Consider the following 18,582-nt stretch of genomic DNA (forward strand, 5'->3'; position numbering starts at 1 on the left):
TGTGTGTGTGTGTGTGTGTGTGTGTGCGCCTCATCAGGAAGCAGTGAAGGAGAACCACAAGAAGAGGGAGATGGAGGAGAAGATCAAGAGAGCCAAGCTGGCGAAGGAGAAAGCAGAGCGGGAGAAGCAGGAGCGCCAGCAGAAGAAGAAGCAGCTGATTGACATGAACAAAGGTATGCCACTTCTCCCCGCGCCACCACAGAGACAGAGACGGGGAGGCAGGTGGGGAGTAAGGACGAGGAGAACAGGAGGGTAGAAAAGGGGGTTTCATGGAATTGTGCTTCACACAGATTTGAACTCTGAAGGAGGAGGGTAATACGTGGGAGTGTAGGCGGGGGGGTTATCTTTTTCGGCTGTGAAGGAATCTTATACTTGCTCTTGTAGCCGATGCAATGCTTCCAAACAACAGGCAGATTATGCTACTTTTAGCTTGTTTTTTTTCCCATGAAACATTTCCTCAAATAGAAAGAAACCTTCTCTGCTGCAGTAATATGCACATGCATCTCTAAACATTTAACACATGTGGGGTAGCAGTGTTATAAATCAGCAGTAGGACCAATTATTGGAGAGTCTTCATCACAAAGACTTTGTTTGAGCCCTCTCAGAAGTGGCAGTGGCAGTATGTAGGTCACATGTATTGACAGGAAGCTGTGGTTGACTCATAAAAGAGGCTGAAAGTGGCTCCAGATCGCACTTGACAATACGATCATGCTGCTGTTATCCATTTATCACTACTCATGTGCAGGCAACACGACAGAGAAATTATCATTTCTCCAGTCTGAGAATGTTTTCGGGCAGCGTGCTATATTTATTGTAGTGAATCATTGGAATTACTCTGTTGTCCTGCAGCGATGCCAGTAAACTGCGTATTGATCAGTGTAAGTTGCAGTTGTTCAGACATGAAAAATTAGAGCGACAGGGCTGGATGCCTGTGTCTAGTTATGCCAATGACATTGAGAAGGAATTTCAAGCCTGAAGGGGCTTTGCGAGCAGTCAGTGTGGTCTTTTGTCCACATTTTTTTTTTTTTTTTTTGACAAACAGGCTGGGATTTCCACAATTCACCAGCTTCTAAATGTCAGCGCCAGCCAAGGACCTCTCTGTAGCTCAGCCACATTGGGAAATGTGACAAGACAGTCTTCAGTATGCCACAAACTCTCCAAGATAATTGATGCATGCTACAGTTTTTTTTTCTTTCCCTGAGCAGTGACCTCTTTGAAAGCTTCACTTTTAATAATCCAACATGGCTGAGCCGAAGGAGTCTGTCTACTCCTCTCTCTCATTCTGGCTAACCAGATGGAGAAGGGTAGAGAAGTAGGTATGATATTAAATATTTCTGCCAGAGCAGATTTTGATCTCAGTTTCTGAATGCCATAATATGACTTGCATGAATAAAACATGAGGATGACATGGGCAACGTTGCCTGCAGCCTTGGAGATAGTGGGGATTGTCCTCCACACCAACACCTCGCATGTTGGACTGTCGCGATCACAATGACCTTGGCGGTTATGAAATACACACTTTTAAATTCAAGAAGAGCTAAGCCCCGTCTGCTATTTACCCTGCAAAGGTTTTTACCTGCATTGCCTACACAGTTTCATTAAACGCTGAATAATTCCGTCTTATGTACTAACTTGTCTCTGTGTGAAATGCAGTCAGATAAAGGACAATCAGAATGTGAGGCTCTTTAAATGGATCCTGTGAATGGGAATCTGAACTCGAGCCAGCAGCAGGTCGGAGGTTACAGTTCTCTCTTAGTTTCTCTTGAAGCTGTTTGTTTTGAACACACATAGCGGGATATTCAGTGTTTTCTTGTTGCACATCTTTCTTTTCTCTGCCTCTCCTCCTCTCCAGTTGACAGCCTTGGCTTGAGAGTCTTGGCTCTTCTCTCCCATTCTGCTCTAAAATTCTATGTGCGCTTTCAGATATTTGGAGGAGTTAGTTATATGAGGAGGCTTTTCACATCAATATTTCACGCCAAGCATCAGCCGTGTTTTCTGTGAAGGTTGATGAAAATAAGGTAGCGTTCGGCACAAAGAGGCTTTTTTAATTCCACTTACCATTAATTAAGAATGTTCAAACGTTTTCCGCATTAGATTTGCATTTTAAAGGTGGAAAGGCTAATTGATGTGCTGAAATAGAGCACGGTTCAGTATACATATTCTTGTTTTCATTATTTTGATCTCAACCTTGGTCTCAGATAGATAGATCGATAGATTTGCCGACCTGAATGTGGTATATTTTTTGTTTACAAGTGCATTAGCATGAGCAGATGGAGTAAACATATGGCCATTGTATTATGAGAATTATGTACAGGTCAATATCTCTTGAATGGATTTACTGATTTACTCATTTTATTGCTTGAAGGACTGTTTGATGGATCCTACTATTGTGTTTTAATGCAATTTCAAGAGGCTATTTTTGAGGAGGGATAGATTTTGTGTCATTTCACAAATTGCGACCTAATCCTCTTCGCTTGCAAATGATTAACAATGAAATGCATATTTAATGAGAGTTTAATTCATTTAGCTTTTGCCAGGATGGCACCAGGGTGGGGGAGGGGAGACAGACAAATGCTTTTAGGAAACAGATAATAAAAAAAAAATCATTTTTCTGCCATTTCCCAGTTGATAAAACTTGAGATTATACCCTCTGTGAGTGTAAGTGCATTGACATGTGCACTCCTTCAACAAGCATGATTGATAGATGAGACAAGTGCAGAGCTAAACGTGTTTTCCTTGTGAAGTATTAGAAATCCTAATGTAGGAAATTGCTTATGAAATCATTACCCGGTCACCCCATTTGTTTTAATTTGCTCTAAGTGGATTTCCATATTCTCTTGAACTGACCAGATGTTCAACATTTACCAAATTGCTTTACTTCGCTGGAAATAACTGTTAAACACTGCAGAATAAACCCAAACTAATGCTTCTGTCTGAAACAGCGGAAGACGGTTCATCACAGCAGAATTTGTTTTATTTTTTTATTGCGGGGTATGAAACAATGTCACAAGCAGCATGCAGTGTGTGTCAAGAGCCAGAGCATGGTGGAGCATCTGGACTTTGTTTCTCTAAGGCATTTGTTAGGACTAGCAGGCCCCTCTGGCCGCCTACTCGGCTGGCATCACCGGGGTCAGTGCCCCCGTCTGGGGCAAGTGTCTGCACCCACATGTCAACTGTGTACCCCAGTCAAATCCACTGAGCTTTGAACAGACCCGGAAAGCACACATGCCGCTTTGAGCACAATGCAGCTTGGCATATGGCACATAGGAATAAACAAACAAGCAGGACAGAAAAAAAAAAAAAGTTATTTGAACATTTTATTTAGTCCAGGCATTTCTCCCAGGTACCGCAGAGAAATAGTGGAGAACCTTGTGTTTAACAGGTTTTTTGTCAACTTTTCTCAGACCTACTTTATGGGAGTATGGGTTTCAGTATGTGGATGGTTGTAGTAGCTTGTGTAAAAAGCCTTCTTCACCATATGAACCTCTGAAAAACATTTTTATTGCCAACCTGAGGAATATCAAGTTTAGGAGCATACTGGTTGTAGCCTGTGAGTTTTACGACACCTTTTTATGTGTGCACCAACTGCTGTCTTACTTGACTGCACACAATAAATGTAATCCAACTGGACTTTTGTAGTATTAGAGGAAATCATTTCCTTAACTTATTTCAGGTCTTAAAATAGGATTCTTTGATTGGAAAACAAACTCTTTGTAACAAACCATGTGAGAACAATTATTTAACTTGTCCTAGACAGTGTTATCAAAGCCCTCTGAACACATTAAGAGGCTCCACAGATGCTGTTTTTATGATTAAGTTTTACCTCATTTTTTACAGTATGAATTAGAGCCCACTCAGCCTCTTCAATCCATTCTTGCAACAGCTTGCAGACACCCGCAGAATGCAGACCCGTGCGCTGGCTCGCTCTGTGGGAATATTAGAGGAGAAAAATAGGTTTTGTCGAGGTGTTTGTGTTAATATAGCTATTGAACACACATTATTATCATCTTAAATGTGGCTGTCTTTGTTCACACAACAGCTGGAAGTTTTGTATACCTCATACTCCGCTGTGTTTAAAAATGACTGAGCCCATTAGTAGAAATCATTGGTTTTATTATGTTACAATGTTATTAAACTCCTCAAAGGGACACAGCCAGAGATATTTAACAAAATGTCCAGTAATCTAAGTCCCAGCTTGCAGCACATGGTTTATTGTTCATTGTAGGTTAATCCTTATGTTATGGTTCTTTTTTAATTTCAATACGTTCTACAATTATTTTTTGTCCTCCTTTCCTCTCCAACAGCTTTTTTTTTTTTTTTTTTGTGCTGGTGATAGTCATCAAGGCATTTTTCCCCGTTCAGCAAGGCCTGCTAGAATGAGGTCTCCATGTCTCTATGATTCTCTGCAGAGAGCAGTTGGCATGTTGACAATGATGGGCCTGCAGCTTCTATTTATGCATCCTCCTTGTCAACCTTTCACACTTTGAGGATGAACTAGTGTATGTTTACATAAATAAAAGTGGGCTCCTCTTGCAAAATCAGTCACTTTTCTGAATACAAGCAAAATAAATTAGAGAAGGCTTTGGCTGCTTTTTAGACCACAATGTTTGTTTGTTATTTATTTATTTATTTTTTTTACATATCATTTTTATCCAGACTTTTAAACATGGATTCTAGAAAATCCATAACATTGGTTCGATTATACACATTGAAGATCCACAAATTTAAGGTATACTATACAAGATTTTCCCAAAAAAGAATGTATAGACTCACACCAAAGTAATCCCTCTGAATCATCACTAGAGGTGTGTGGAGGTGTATTGTTCTGCAAAGACTCTGCCCTCTGCCTGTGTTTTCTTATTTCCCTGTTATTTTGATGTGTTCAGGATTTTCCTTGGCACAGCACGCAGGTGAGGTCGGGACTTTATGAAAAGGTAGTGACCAGGCTCTAGACTGTAAGCAGCACTCAGAAGAAGCTACGAATATTGTGAACACAGCTCAGATAAAACGCAAATGAAGCGAGGCAAAATGCCAAGTAGAGTGAATCTGGGGTTAGTTGTCATTGCAATATCTTTACAAAGCATAACCCACAATTCCTACATAGTGTAATTTTAAGATTTGGCTGTTCTTAGAGTGTATAAAGATAATTTTCATTATGCCTCTGTGTTGGCGAAAACTGAAGCCAGGGGCATTATATTTTGTGGGTTGTCTATCCATTCGTCTGTCCCATTCTCATGGACACAGTATGTCAAGACAGCCTTGAAGGAATTTTTTCAAGTTTGGCACAAACATCCCCTTGAAATCTGCAATGTACCGATTACATTTTGGTGCTTATAGGTCAAAGGTCAAGGTCACTGTGACCTTGTCTGTCTTGTGAACACGATATCTCAAAACATCTATAAGGGATTTATTTTATTATTATTTTTTTTTTTCCAAATTTGGCACAAGTGTACCCTTGAACTCAACAATGAACTGATAAGATTTTGGTGGTCAAAGGTGGAAGTCACTGTGACCTTGTCTAGTCTGTCTCAGTCTTGTCAACGTAATGTCTCAAGAGTACCTTGAGGGATTTTTTGCAAATTTGGCACAAACATTCATTAGGACTCAATAATGAACTTTTTAGATTTTGGTAGTCAAAGGTCGCTGTGATCTCACAAAACATGTTTTTGACCATAGCTCAAGAAATCTTGCACTAATTATGACAAAACTTCACACAAATGTCTAATAGGATAGAATAAAGAAGGCATGACACTCTGTATCCAGAAGCCAAAGTTCAACTTCACTGTGACATCATAATATTCTGCATAAAACACGTTTCGGGCCATTACGTCATATCTCAGGAACAGAAGGGGAGACGTTTGCTCAGATACTGAATTGGTGACACTTTTCTTCAAACTGCTGATTGCATAGATCTTCTGTGCTGCTTGGGGACATGGATGTAAACTGTAAGAGGGACTTGATTAGCGCACAGAGGCATACGCATGTGGGGTGGTAATTCTAGTTGGTTGTATGTAGCTAACGTCTTCATCTGAATGTTATCTTTTTCCTGCGTTTTCTCCTGTTTGTGCATCTTTCTGAAAGACAAAGCTGTAAAATTATTTTTTTCTTTTGTTTACCAAAGCACATTTCTAAATTCAGGTGTCTAATAGTGTGGCATGCTAAACTAAATTGACATATTTCTATGCAGTTGGCTGACTGGTTGTGGCTGGCGGAGCCCTGTCAGCAGTGACAGTGGCGGAGATGTGGATTGATGACTTTGTGTGACACTGACAGCTGCCGGTAGGCCAGTGCATACCGGCGTCGCAGCCATGCCAGCTAGGTGATCATAGACAGGCGCTGACAGGCGGTGTTGGAGTGGACAGGTTAGCTCTCTGAGTTTGCATAGTGTCTGCGCAGCACAGCCGACATGGCAAACAATATCACCGAGGGAGATAGCCTCATGGGGACGTGAAGGGTCAGCAACCTAAGTTGATAAAAGAAATGTTTCTTAGAGAGATTCCTCCATTCCTCAGCTTAGTGTGGAAATGAAGCCAGTATTAGGAAGCTAAAGTTGACCTTCATGTTTGCTACAGAATATAACAAACAAGGACAGACCTTTCCAGAATGTAATGATGATACATGGCACAGTGTCTGAATTTGCTGCCTGTTTATCCCCTAAAGTGTCATTTCTTTGTCATGCCACTAAAGGCTCCCATGTCTGGTTATATTTTTGTAGTTTCTGATGAGTTATAAAAATGAAGGATCTTTCACTGCATCTGCATATGGATGTCACTGCAGCAGAATGCCAAACTCTGAGCAAATTGCTTTTTTCTTTGTCCCTGCATTTGAGCTGTGTCGATCCAGGGTGCAGGATGTGTAAGGCATGCTCTGAAACTCCGCATTATAGATTGGCGAATTCCATCATTACCTTGAAAGACGGGAACAAGGGCACCAGGATTATCTGCTGTCATACACCCATTCTAATAAATAACAGCATATTAGATTGTGCTATATCTGCAGTCGAAATCAGAATCTGCCTCAAGGCAACGATGGCACGCTGAATATGGCTGAGTGCATCTCAACTAAGACCCATAAGAGCAAGCAGCATGAACAGGAGCATGTAGGAAAAGAGAATTATTCATAAACACATGACATGCAGGGATTAAATACATCTGATTGACTGCAGTGTGACATTTTGTAAGTGAAGGCAATACAATAAAATACTCATCCAATACTCATCCTCCCAGATTATAACATTTCCAATGCATTTCCATAAATAAATGTCAGCATGAGGAAAACAAGCCTGGCTTCACAGGATGCCTTTTAATATTCTGTGATAAATACCATAGTTCATTAGCAATTAACAGCAACACCAGGGAATAGTCTCTCCCACATTTTTGTCTGTCTGCCTCATGCAGTAAATTGTCAAGCTGAATATGTATTGTATTGTTTATTTTTTAATTTAGTGACACCCTCTCTTGTATCGAGAGAAAGACAAAGAACACTAATTGGATTGCACCTTAAAGCTTTTAATCACTTATCTTTAGCTTAATTTAGTTAAAGTCACAATCAAGGAGGTGAGACATGCATCAGATATCTCAGTCTTTCCTGCTTTCACTCTCTTATACCCTCTGAGTCTGCGTGTCTCTCTTTCTGTGTGTGTGTCTCTCTCACACACACACACACACACACACACACACACACACACACACACACACACTATACCCATCCCGCCATGTTCTTTTCTCTCATCCCATTGCTTTCGTAAATATTCTCCTTCTCCTTGGTGAAATCAGCCCAGGCACAGTTGAATCTCATTAATTTGTGGGTGGTTCAAGTGTCTGATCATTTCCCCTCCCAGATCTGGACCTCACCAGTCACTTTACAGTCAATCAAACCTAATTACCCTCACTACAAAGACCATCAAATCCCATTGTCAAATCCATTTAGCTTCCCCAGACAGCACCGCCTTTCACTGATGCAAACAGCCCATGTGTGGTTTGGTTCAGATGTTATCTGGATGTGGATTCCAAAACTCTGCATCTGTTATCCAAATGTGCCACTCATGTAAAATCCACACTGACCTGCATGGATAAAACCCAAAATGTTCATAGTATCTTAATAAGCTTCCACATGCCAAAGCCTCTATGACATCCCTTTTATTTTTAATAACTGGAGTCATTGCCACATATGTTGAGTGTCTGTGGAGTTACAATGCCCCTGCCACATATGTGTGTGATGCCATGTCAGCATGACACTAACAGATCAGGGCTGTTCTTGTTCATACTACAGCACAGTAAAAGGTGTTAAAGGATTTGAGGTCCACCCAAACTACAATAGAAATGTCTGTTGACTGCACTTCTTCATCTAACCAGCACATGATGACTGCATCCTCTTTGACAATACCTCCCTGCAATATTTAAAATGCATCCACTTCTTTAAAAAAGACACTGAAATAGTCATAGATCAGCAGAGGCAGTCCATCACTAATGTTGGACTAAAGGCTGACTTATAGTTGTGTGTAAACTCTGCACAGAGCCTATGCTGTAACCGATGCAAGTGGCCAACACCACTGTGAGCATTTATATTTGTGCATGGTGTTTCTGTGTCTCACCACAGTTACACCTCCAAAACACTAGTTGGCAGCAGGGTTTCTATGGCACTGTGTTGTTTCTGTAAAGTGTAGTAAAGTTTGATCGATTCAACTAACAAACTTAAAACATACATAAAACTTGGCTTAATAATGACAACATTAAACGAAAGTAAAAAAAAAAAAATTCGCTCCATTTTGACTTTCAAGTTTTAAAGACAAAAGACTGTCTTTTGCTAGACGAGTTTTCCCCACAAATACAACATGCTAACATTGTTAGCACATGCCTTTGACATTTTACATTGTTTAAATTAGCCTAGTGGCTAGCAGACTTTTTCTCCCACTCATATCAAGCCTGGAACAACAGCAACATTTAACAAAGGTAACGTTACAAAATTCAACTTCATTGTAACTCACAAGGCTTACTTATAAAACAGTTGTCTTATACTGAACATGTTTTCCCCACATTTACAACATGCTAACATTATTAGCATAAGCCATTGACATTTTACATTGCTTAAATTAGCCTATTGGCTAGCAGACTTTTTCTTCCACTCATATGAAGCAGGGAACAACAGCAACAATTAACAAAGGTAACGTTACAAAATTTAATTCCATTTTAACTCATAAACATTTGTCTTATACTATACATGTTTTTCCCACATTTATAACATGCTAACATTATTAGCATAAGCCTATGACATTTCATGTTGCAAAAAATAGCCTACCAGCGAGCGTACTTTTCCTGTACTCATATTAAGGCAGGAAAAATCAGACTTAAACGCTATTTTGTGGGGGCTTTATTGTCTTCACAAATCATTGTTCGTTATCTGTAAAGTAAAGTAAATAAAAGATTAAATTCCACTGAGTGAAGTGGTAGTCACTTCACAAAAATAAACAGGAAGTTTGCGGCAGTGCAACAGGTACTTAGACTTCTAGGGAGGTGCACATCAGTCTACAACGTACGGTATGGCATATGGTATGCTTCCATACAGAGCCTATGCAACGCAGAAGTATAAATCTTGCTTTATGCTGCACTTCCTGTCACTGCTTCATAAGGTACGCCTTTTACTGCCTAGCATGTAAAAGAATTTTAATGTGAATTAGTAGCAGAACGTGTTCAGAGTGCAGTGAACCCCCGATGTTGGATTTGAAAATTCCTCCCAGTGGTAGTATTCAGAAAGACACTGTGGTAGATGTCAGTGCACTCTGAAGCACTATTCCCTCTCTAAGGATCCAACCTGAGCAAACTAGAATGAAAGTAAAATCATCAACATACTACACCAGTTATCACTGGGGTTCTTATTTTTCTACCAAAAAAAAAATAAAAAAAAAATGGATTGTATGCCAACAGAAGGATTTGAAGATGCTATAAACAGCAAAAAAAAATTGCACATGTGGGGCTTTTTTCACAACTGCTCTGGTATCATGGCAAAGAGCAGATCAGAAAACACTGACACTGGAATCTATTAGATTTGGTAAGAAAAAAGAGACTGAAACAAAACTCCAAACTGAAGCGACTTTGACGTTCACTGCTGAAAGTTGAGCATAGTGAGCCTTGTGAAAATAGTGCTTGTTATCTAGTAAACTGCAAGACCACATGTTTGATCAGTTTACAGTAAAAGTAGACACCATCAGCGTTTATCCCCCGCTGTGAGGTCAGAGTGAAGACGCATATGGCTCAGGGTCTGCCATATTGCAGCTAAATTTAGCAGAAACTAGCTTCTGGAAAAGCCACAACAGTGGTCTAGTCTGCTGTGAGGAAAGGCTCTTGTGGCCATGCTGGCACCCTGACATGTTGACCCCATGTGGCTTAGAGAAAGTGTGTCAACTTAACATCTGTCAGTGCCGGGTTGGAGCTTTCCCTTGTGTGTTGGTGGTGTTACTGGGCAAACTAGCCAGAAGCAGTGGATAGATGGTGATAGCAATATGGTAAGCGGGGGGGCCCGCAGGCAGTAGAAGTAAATTATAGCAGAGGAAGCAGAGTGTGGTGACTGCTACGTTGCGAGCATCTCTCTCTTTCCCCCCCCCTTCCCATCTCCCAACCTCCCCTCCCTACTGTTCCTCACTTGGGGCCTGGCAGCATCCATCCAGATGGAGGGTTTATTTTTGTTTTTGTTTGTTTACTTATTCATGCATCCAGCTATTCGGGGCATCGCAGGGGCTTTCGTTCCACCACAGAATGCAAATCGCCACGGCGGCTAATCCACTTTCATCTCTCCCTTGTCGACATCCAACTTCTCTCCACGTTTCCCCCCCAGTCTCTCGTAGTCAGGACATCTCTCTTTCTCTCAGGGTGTGGGATCAGGCCTGTGGTGACCAGGCCAGCCTAGCTCCAACACTTGTCTTTAACTTCATGCATGTCAAACACAATACACCTCTCACCTCACACCCACCTTTCCCATCTTCAAGGTATTCTGCCCCTCTCTCCACATTTTGCTTTCCTCTCTTCCCCCCCGCTGACCCTGGCGCCACACAGGGGCTCATCGCACGAGGAAAGTAGAAGCTACACTGCCATTTCCCCTGGAATGAAGGGTTGTGGGAGCATCCCTAATTGAGTTAGGGAGGACATGAGTGGGTTTGCTCATCAAGTTGTTACAGTAAAACAATCCAGATGAATCAGCAGGCGAATCTGTCTTTTTTATTAGCCATCTTACCCTTCTGCTCCCCTTTTTCCTCCTCTCCTTTTCACCGAAATAGACTAGTAAACATGCACACACACACACCTACAAATTAAAGACCACGGCCTGTCTGAAAAGTTTCTCAGGTCATTGTGTCAAAGCTTTTGTCAGAGCTGGGTGGTTGGACTGCAGGGAGATGGGAAAAAAAGGGCGGAGAGAGTGAAAAACAAATGAAAGACATCTAACAGGTGCATGACTGCTGTCCTTCGGGCACTTGTGTTCTCTGTGCTCTCTGTGGCTGTAATGGTCTCTGTCTGCCCGGGTCTCAGGAGCTGCTGGGACTGCAGGTAAGAAGGGCGAGAGGAGGGGGTGACTCCTCTCAAAGCCAGACAGTAAGAGAGTAGACAGCAGAGCGGTGAGGGGAGGAGGGGGATATTGAGTAATGCAGGTGGTTGTGTGTGTCTTGGTGGCTGAGCCTGAATTCAGATGTGAAAGTAACACAGAACCAGGTGCATACAAGTGCGAGTAGAGAGATGGAGACGAGATAAAAAAGAAAGTGTGGTTGTTGCCTCTCCACCTGGCCATAAAGCAGCACCCCCCTCCCTCCACGAGGCCTTTGTTTCACGGCTAATGGTCCAGGTTAATTGCACAGGTGACTCTCTGTGGGGGAACAGATGGGCTCAAATGTGTTCAAAAACAATCCGCAGCAAGCAAAAAAAAAAAAAAAAAAACTAGGAATGACTTGTTCCTCTCCTCTTGATTCTTCCTTTTCTTTCTCATCTTTTCCACCGGAGTCGTGGAGGGTGACCGGGGTGAGGTTAAACTCTCACTGTGTTCCTCTCTCACCGAGGTTTCAATGCATCAAGCACAAGGCCTGTAAGCACTCATTAGATCTCATTACAGTGCAAATTAGACTCAGGGATTGGCTAGTGGATAGTTGTGGATAATAGACATCTCTCCTTTGCCCAATGTTCCTCATGTCAAACACTTTAATTTGGTTAGGGAGGGGAGTACTAGGCTTATATAAATTCAGTGGATATGTAGCTATGTTGGAGCAAAATATGACAAATACCATTATTTTGTATGCTTGCACTGTTATTTGTCTTTTCAATTAACATTCCGCTGTTGCTACCAGACTCACACGTGGCGTATAGGATGTCATAATGTGCCCTTATATCTGAAACCCACATGCACCAGACAGAAGCTTTTTAGAATTCTGCAAATTCTTTGTCTCGCTTTTCCCCCATGAATCATGAAGGCTGCATGTGAGCCATCAGAAATTGAGTTCTCAATCGATCCTCTGTTTTTTTTGTTTTTTTTTTCTCCCCAGCACAACATGCAGGAGATGACAGATAGCAAATTGAATTTATGAACAGGCTTTGTTGACACTGCTGCATAATTATAAGAATGCCATGCCTTTGGTGATGTTTTTTTTTTTTTTATATATATATAAATAAATAATAATAAAAAAAAAGCCCAGCATTTCATTCAGATACATACAAGGTTTTCTGCTTGGATGATTGAGTGAGAGGCTTTGTCATGTTTTGGAGGCGACAGCTGTTCTTTTACTTTGCAGTTACATGCATATTTTGATTGTTGTAGATGACTGGTTTTAATTGGCAGAAATAAACAAATGAGATGTCAGCTTTTGCATAATTTAAGCGCATTTGTTAGATTCCTAATTGGTCCTTGACTGTGGTTTAACAGTTTGCACGGAGGCTTCGATGATGCATTGGTTTTTGTGAGAGACTTGGCTAGACTCCTGTGTCTCCTCTAACTGATCTTGCCATGAGCAGTCATGAGTATAGGTCATCCTGCTGACATTAGTTGGAGTACACTCTCTGTCTGCCTCCCTCTAACTTTTTATTCATCCCTCGCAGTCTTTGTTTGTCAAACTTACACTCATTTGTCAGCTGAGATATTTGCATCATCAATTTAGATTAGTTAAGTGCAGCCAGTAGTCTCAGGCTCAAACCCAATACACCCCTTATCCCTACTCCTTCATTTTTGCATTCACATCTGGGAATAGGGTGTTGCTGGGAATAGGGTGTTGGGGCTGCATGGCCCTCCAAAGAGGCCCCACAAATGTATCTTCTGCTGACCAGGGGCCGTATTCACAAAGCTTCCTAGCACCAAGAGTTGCACCCAGTGATGAAATTCTAAGTTCTTAAAATGATGACGTTTCCTAAGAATTTTCCCTTAAAATTAAGACTAGGTCCTGGTAAAGATGAAAGTTGTTCACAAAGCATTGTATCTCTTAACAGAGGAGGACTTTGAGAGGCTTAAGAGTTTCTTAAGGAGAGGAGATAATGCCAGACAGACAAAGTGTGTATGTTGGACAAATAATTTCCAAATGTTGAATGAGAGTGAAACATGCTACAGATTAGATTCTGCAGGGATAATGTTTGTGGTCAATTCCATTAAGGATATGCACACATGTTTAAAGAATGTGTCATACCTAGCAATGGGGTCAACTGCACCTTCTCACTAAAGTAAAAGCTGCTCAGAGTTTCTCTGAGAACTTTCTTAAATCACACTTAAGCTAGGACTCCTCGCTTAAGTTTTTTAGGCAAAGTTAGGAGCTCTTTGAGAGTATTCTCAGCACGTTTGTGAATACAGCCCCAGGCACCCTGAAACGCTAATCAGCCTTCCTTCCAATTTTTCCCAGTGGCCACTCACAGTATTGCAGCAAAAAAATCCTCTGTGGCCCAAAAATCATTTTCCCCATAAACCACTATTGTAAAAGAAACATCTGTAAAACGGTCGACAGGACACCTTGAACTGTAAACTGTGTCTGTTATAACTCTATCTATACTGAATATTTGATCCAAGGAGGTTTTAAATTCGTAAAACTTTCCTTAAGCCGAGAAAAGCAATGTAAAAATCTGTGACATCACCACAATGTGAAGACTATGAGCAGAGTGGGAACTTGCGAGTGGGACTAGATGGAGAAACACTACTGCGCATATTCAGTGGGCTGCATACCACAGAAGTACACTCGGAAGCTGGAAAGTTTTTTGGCATATGCGCCAGGCAAGCAACTCTGTTGGAGTCAATAGGTACTGTCTTAAGGTCTGATATCTAGCCATATATATGCATCTACTGTACAGACTGGCGGGGTATGTCGGAGCACGGGTTGCTAACGTTACCCTACAGAACAGCGCTAGTAGCCTGGTAATGAAGTACTGCTGTATTTTGTTTGAGGAGCTTTTATTGATTGATAAGAGTGAAACTGAAGTTGTGAAATAATCCCAAGTGTCCATGCTTTTCTGTCTACATCAGATAAATACCAAATGTCATTGTGGTTATTGCCATGGATAAGCACCATGAGTGACAGTACTGAAAACATAATAGGGTTTTGAAGGGTTCTTCCATTTCATAATGGGAGATTTCAACCACTATCCCACTAACTCTGCTCTGAGGGGCAAAGAGACACTTATAAACAAGGCCGTACAAATAAACAACATGCATTTATAGCACTAGGCAGGTTTTTAAGTGTAGGTGAGGGTCCGTGTGCGTGTGCTTGCATACTGCAGTGTATGTTTTAGAAATAATTAAATGTCACAGGGCTCAGGCCGTCAAGTAGCCAGGAAGGTGTTTTACGACCTTGTGTCTTGCCTCGCTCCACTACTCCCTCTCAATAACCTACTCCACCACACACACTAGCGCACCCACTGAAACCCTCTTCACTTTTCTCCCCAGCTGCCTCCTATGCTCTGTCTTTCTCCCTGTATTCTGCCTCCTCCCTCATTCTTCCCTTTACGTCTTCCTTCAACCAACAGTGACACTTACAATATCTGTGCTTAGTCTTCTCCGAGCCCTCCCCTTTCCTCCCTCGCAACTGTTGACACTCGACTCTGTGTTCAGCTCCTGGGATTGGTGAATAGTACGTTGCTGCCGCTTTCTTACACTTTTACTGTAGGTACTTTTTTTTTTTTTTCTTAGGGAAAAACTAATCCGGTGTGTGAAGTTTTTATGCCAATCCTGCTGAGAGCACATTGCTCTTGTTATCCCTCCTAATTAGAAAATGTGATAGCGCCACTTGTAAATATATTGCAGAGTGAGCCAATCCCCAGGGCTCACTGTTACATTTGGCACAGCCTCTGGGTCTAGGTACCACCTGATATTCAGGTAATGGAGGGGGGGAACGGGGGACTGGAGGTAGGGAGGGATCAAAGGGAAAGATATGGAACAGGTACACCATCTCTCTCTGGGAGGTAGAGTTTCACAGGGCTTTATTTCTACTCTTAAAGGTTTAACTCTTTAAGAAAGTACCTAAAAGTGCAAAAGCCGCAACCATGTTCCACACTTCCCCAAGCTTTAATAAGATCATTAAAGGACCCCGGGGCTGTCTGTTGAGGTGCCCACCAAGGTGTTTCATCACTGGAAGGGTTTGTCAATGTCTTGGGTCTTAGCCCATCTTAACCCATTTAGAAAGCAATTTCCTGTGAGCAGAGGGGATCTTTCCTCTTGAGAAAGATCTTTGGGCATAAAAGGTTAGCTTTTCTGTAATTCCCCAGCAAGCAATCTACCACTGCTGCTAATGAGAAGCGGATGAATATTTGCCCTAGGTTTAACAGCTCAAAATAAGACAAGAGTGAATTGCAGGAAGGAGGCAGAAATGTCTGCTAAAGTGGGCAATGTTGCAAGAAGTGATGAAGAAAGTTTGCTCTGAGGATTACCGGAATAAGTGTAGTCAAATAATATTCAGTTTTATTTCTTTTTCCACTAAGGGCTTACCTTGTCTTTGTTAAATATATGCACACAAATGCATATGTATGTTAATGAGTTCATAGTCTGAAGGCTCATTTGTGACAATTTCTTGCTAAGAGTAAGGCCTGCTCGACTTTAAGCTGTGGTCCAAAAGGACACAGTTAATTGAGCACGGCGGGGTGACTGGGGAGTATGTTTCCCATTTTAGTCATTTTGGTTCTTTGTGTCTGCAGTCGTCTCGCTGAACCTCAGTCTACCAGGGCTCCCAAGTCCTCGCCATTACAAATGATGAATTGTGCTACAGTTAAGCTAGAAGTAGGACAAATTGATCAAAGTGTCAGGTGCCCCCTGTGATGTCTGGGTCTCCATGAAGAAGGCAGTGAAGAAGGAGCTGTCAAAAAGTTTCTTGTGCCAAGGTGGTTGTAGATAAATGTTTACCTGCCACTTAACACTTTCTGCCTTCTGTCAAACTCACAATGTGTCCTTGCTAGCCTACATAACAAGAAGGAGTAGCTAAAGATCTTGGGAGCTGATACAGTTATAGTCGCGGCAAGTTGCTCACCATATTGTTCTTTAGGTCCGCGGCAGACAAAACCCATGCTCCCCCTTTTAAACCAATGAGCTCGCTATCTGAGGTGTAGTGCTGCAATTTGAGATAAGCACTACTTGGCTCGGCTTTGGTTTTGTTCTGATAAAGCTGGTCTAATTAAGCTTGATTTAATCGGAATTGCTTTTAAGCACAGCACACAGCCGGAACAGATACTTTGATTTCAAAGTAGCCCTTGGGAAGGACTTGAGGAAGAAAGAGAAGGAATGAGATAGAGAGTAAAATTAGTGTGAGTACGAGTGAAGAGTTGCTTTTTTTATAATTTGCATAAGACATGTTTCTATTCTTAGTTGTACTGTCTTCTTTTACTTGCATGAATGATTGCAGGTTGGGTGGTTTGTTGCTGGAGGAGAAGGGGAAAACATGTGCAGCCCTGACTTCTCTCTGGGAATGGCGAAATGTGTGCCATTTCCTTTAAATTAATCGTGTAGCATTCAGTGTCACCGTGTTTTGTTCATAAATTCAATTTGCCTGTGTGTCGTGTCTCTTTGAGCACACACGGGTAACAAAAGATTGATCACCCTTGTGTCTGGAAAAGTGCTGTGTGCTGAAAGTAGCAGTTGTCTCCACTTATTCTCGAATGTTCGCCTTCAGCCATAGCTGTAAGCGCAGTGGAGAAACAAGACGCCCGAACCCTGATGGTAAACACTGGGGAAGAGCTAGTTCACTCATGTATGCAAAAGAATTGATGGCCAAGTCTCCAGCTCCACAATAAGTCACCCTAATGATCCTAGTTTAAAATAATGTCTGTTCTGGACCAGAATGATAAAAAGGGTGCCCCTCTGACTCATTAGTATCGGGGCTTAAAGATAGATGACCCAGATATAGAACCTAAGCTTATTTTTGAACCCTGTTTCCATTGAGCGCTATGCTGCATGTGCACAGTGTGGGCACAGCTTGTCATGCTGTTGGCCCCGTAGCACTAAAAGTGTCTCATACCTGTCTCCTCAGCCATGCCGACTGCCTCCAGTTCTGTAGTTTCATGGATCCGCACGACAGCTGGAACGGTGGGCTGGGGGAATGTTTTTCGAAGGCCGGTCCCGGTGTCATTGACTGAACAATGATAGAGCGCCCGGGTATTGAGCGGCTCCACACTAAATCTTTGTAAAGAGCACTTAGCTCCCCTGCGTTAGCCACAGAAAGAATATCTGTCAATGACCATCAGTGAATGCTTTCATCCTGAGGCTCCTCTGCCTGTATTAGTTGCTAAGCTCTAAGTGTATTTTTCCTCCTCCTCAGCTGTTTACCAAAAAAAAAAGTAAAGGGCTGAGTGAGTGACAGGCCTCTGTCTCACTCATGCTATCTATAGAAGACTTGTTTATATGTCACTCAGTTCTCTCGTGCTGTGATGTTGGTAATTGTACATGCACCTTTCGTTAAAGGGCATCCTAGAATTAGTCCTTGAAGCAGTCGTTGTGTTAAGTGTGTGTATGTGTTAATGCATACATGTACAAACGTTTATGCATGTGTTATTATGTACTTCTGTTGCGATAATGGATGTTGCATGCCGTAAACATCTTTGCCTCTTATCTGTTCTCTTACAGAGGGAGATGAAACCGGCGTGATGGATAGCTTAATGGAAGCTCTACAGTCTGGAGCAGCCTTCCGTGATCGGCGAAAACGGACACCACGCAACGGTAAGGCAGCAAAAAGCACATTTTTTTCTTATTTCTGACAGCGTCACCTGTACTGTAGGGCTGCAACTATTATTGTCACTGTCATTTAATCTATGGATTATTTTGTGAGCCCAAGATGACGTCCTCAATCGTCTTGTCTTGCACACAGCCCAAGGATGTTCATTTAGAATTCATAGAGGAGGAAAGATACCAGAAAATAGTCACATTTAAGAAGCTGGAATCAGAGAAGTCTATCTTTTGTGTTCTTAAAGAATTACTCATATTATTAATATTATTGATGAAATTTGATGATGATTAATATAATAGTTGACAATCCTTGACTTATTGTTGCAGCTCTACTCACTTGCAGAAAAAAACCCATCTGCTTCCTGTAGTTAAGAGTTTACATGCAACACAATTCCTGTCTGTCATATGAAAGAGGCTTTGCTCTCCAGT

At 41.8% G+C, this 18,582-nt stretch overlaps 1 protein-coding gene across 7 annotated transcripts in view; it reads left to right on the top strand.

Moving 5' to 3' along the window:
* diaph2 (diaphanous-related formin 2) overlaps window positions 1–18,582 on the top strand; it is a 513,027-nt gene that overhangs the window by 429,693 nt on the left and 64,752 nt on the right. For all 7 annotated transcript variants that reach the window (XM_049585042.1, XM_049585047.1, XM_049585043.1 and 4 more), the window contains 2 exons: window positions 38–173; window positions 18,055–18,147. In XM_049585042.1, the coding sequence (XP_049440999.1) occupies window positions 38–173; window positions 18,055–18,147 (229 nt within the window). The remainder of the gene's footprint in view (window positions 1–37; window positions 174–18,054; window positions 18,148–18,582) is intronic.

This window comes from Epinephelus fuscoguttatus, linkage group LG9, assembly GCF_011397635.1.
Source record: "Epinephelus fuscoguttatus linkage group LG9, E.fuscoguttatus.final_Chr_v1".
In the NCBI taxonomy this organism is placed as follows: Eukaryota; Metazoa; Chordata; class Actinopteri; order Perciformes; family Serranidae; genus Epinephelus; species Epinephelus fuscoguttatus.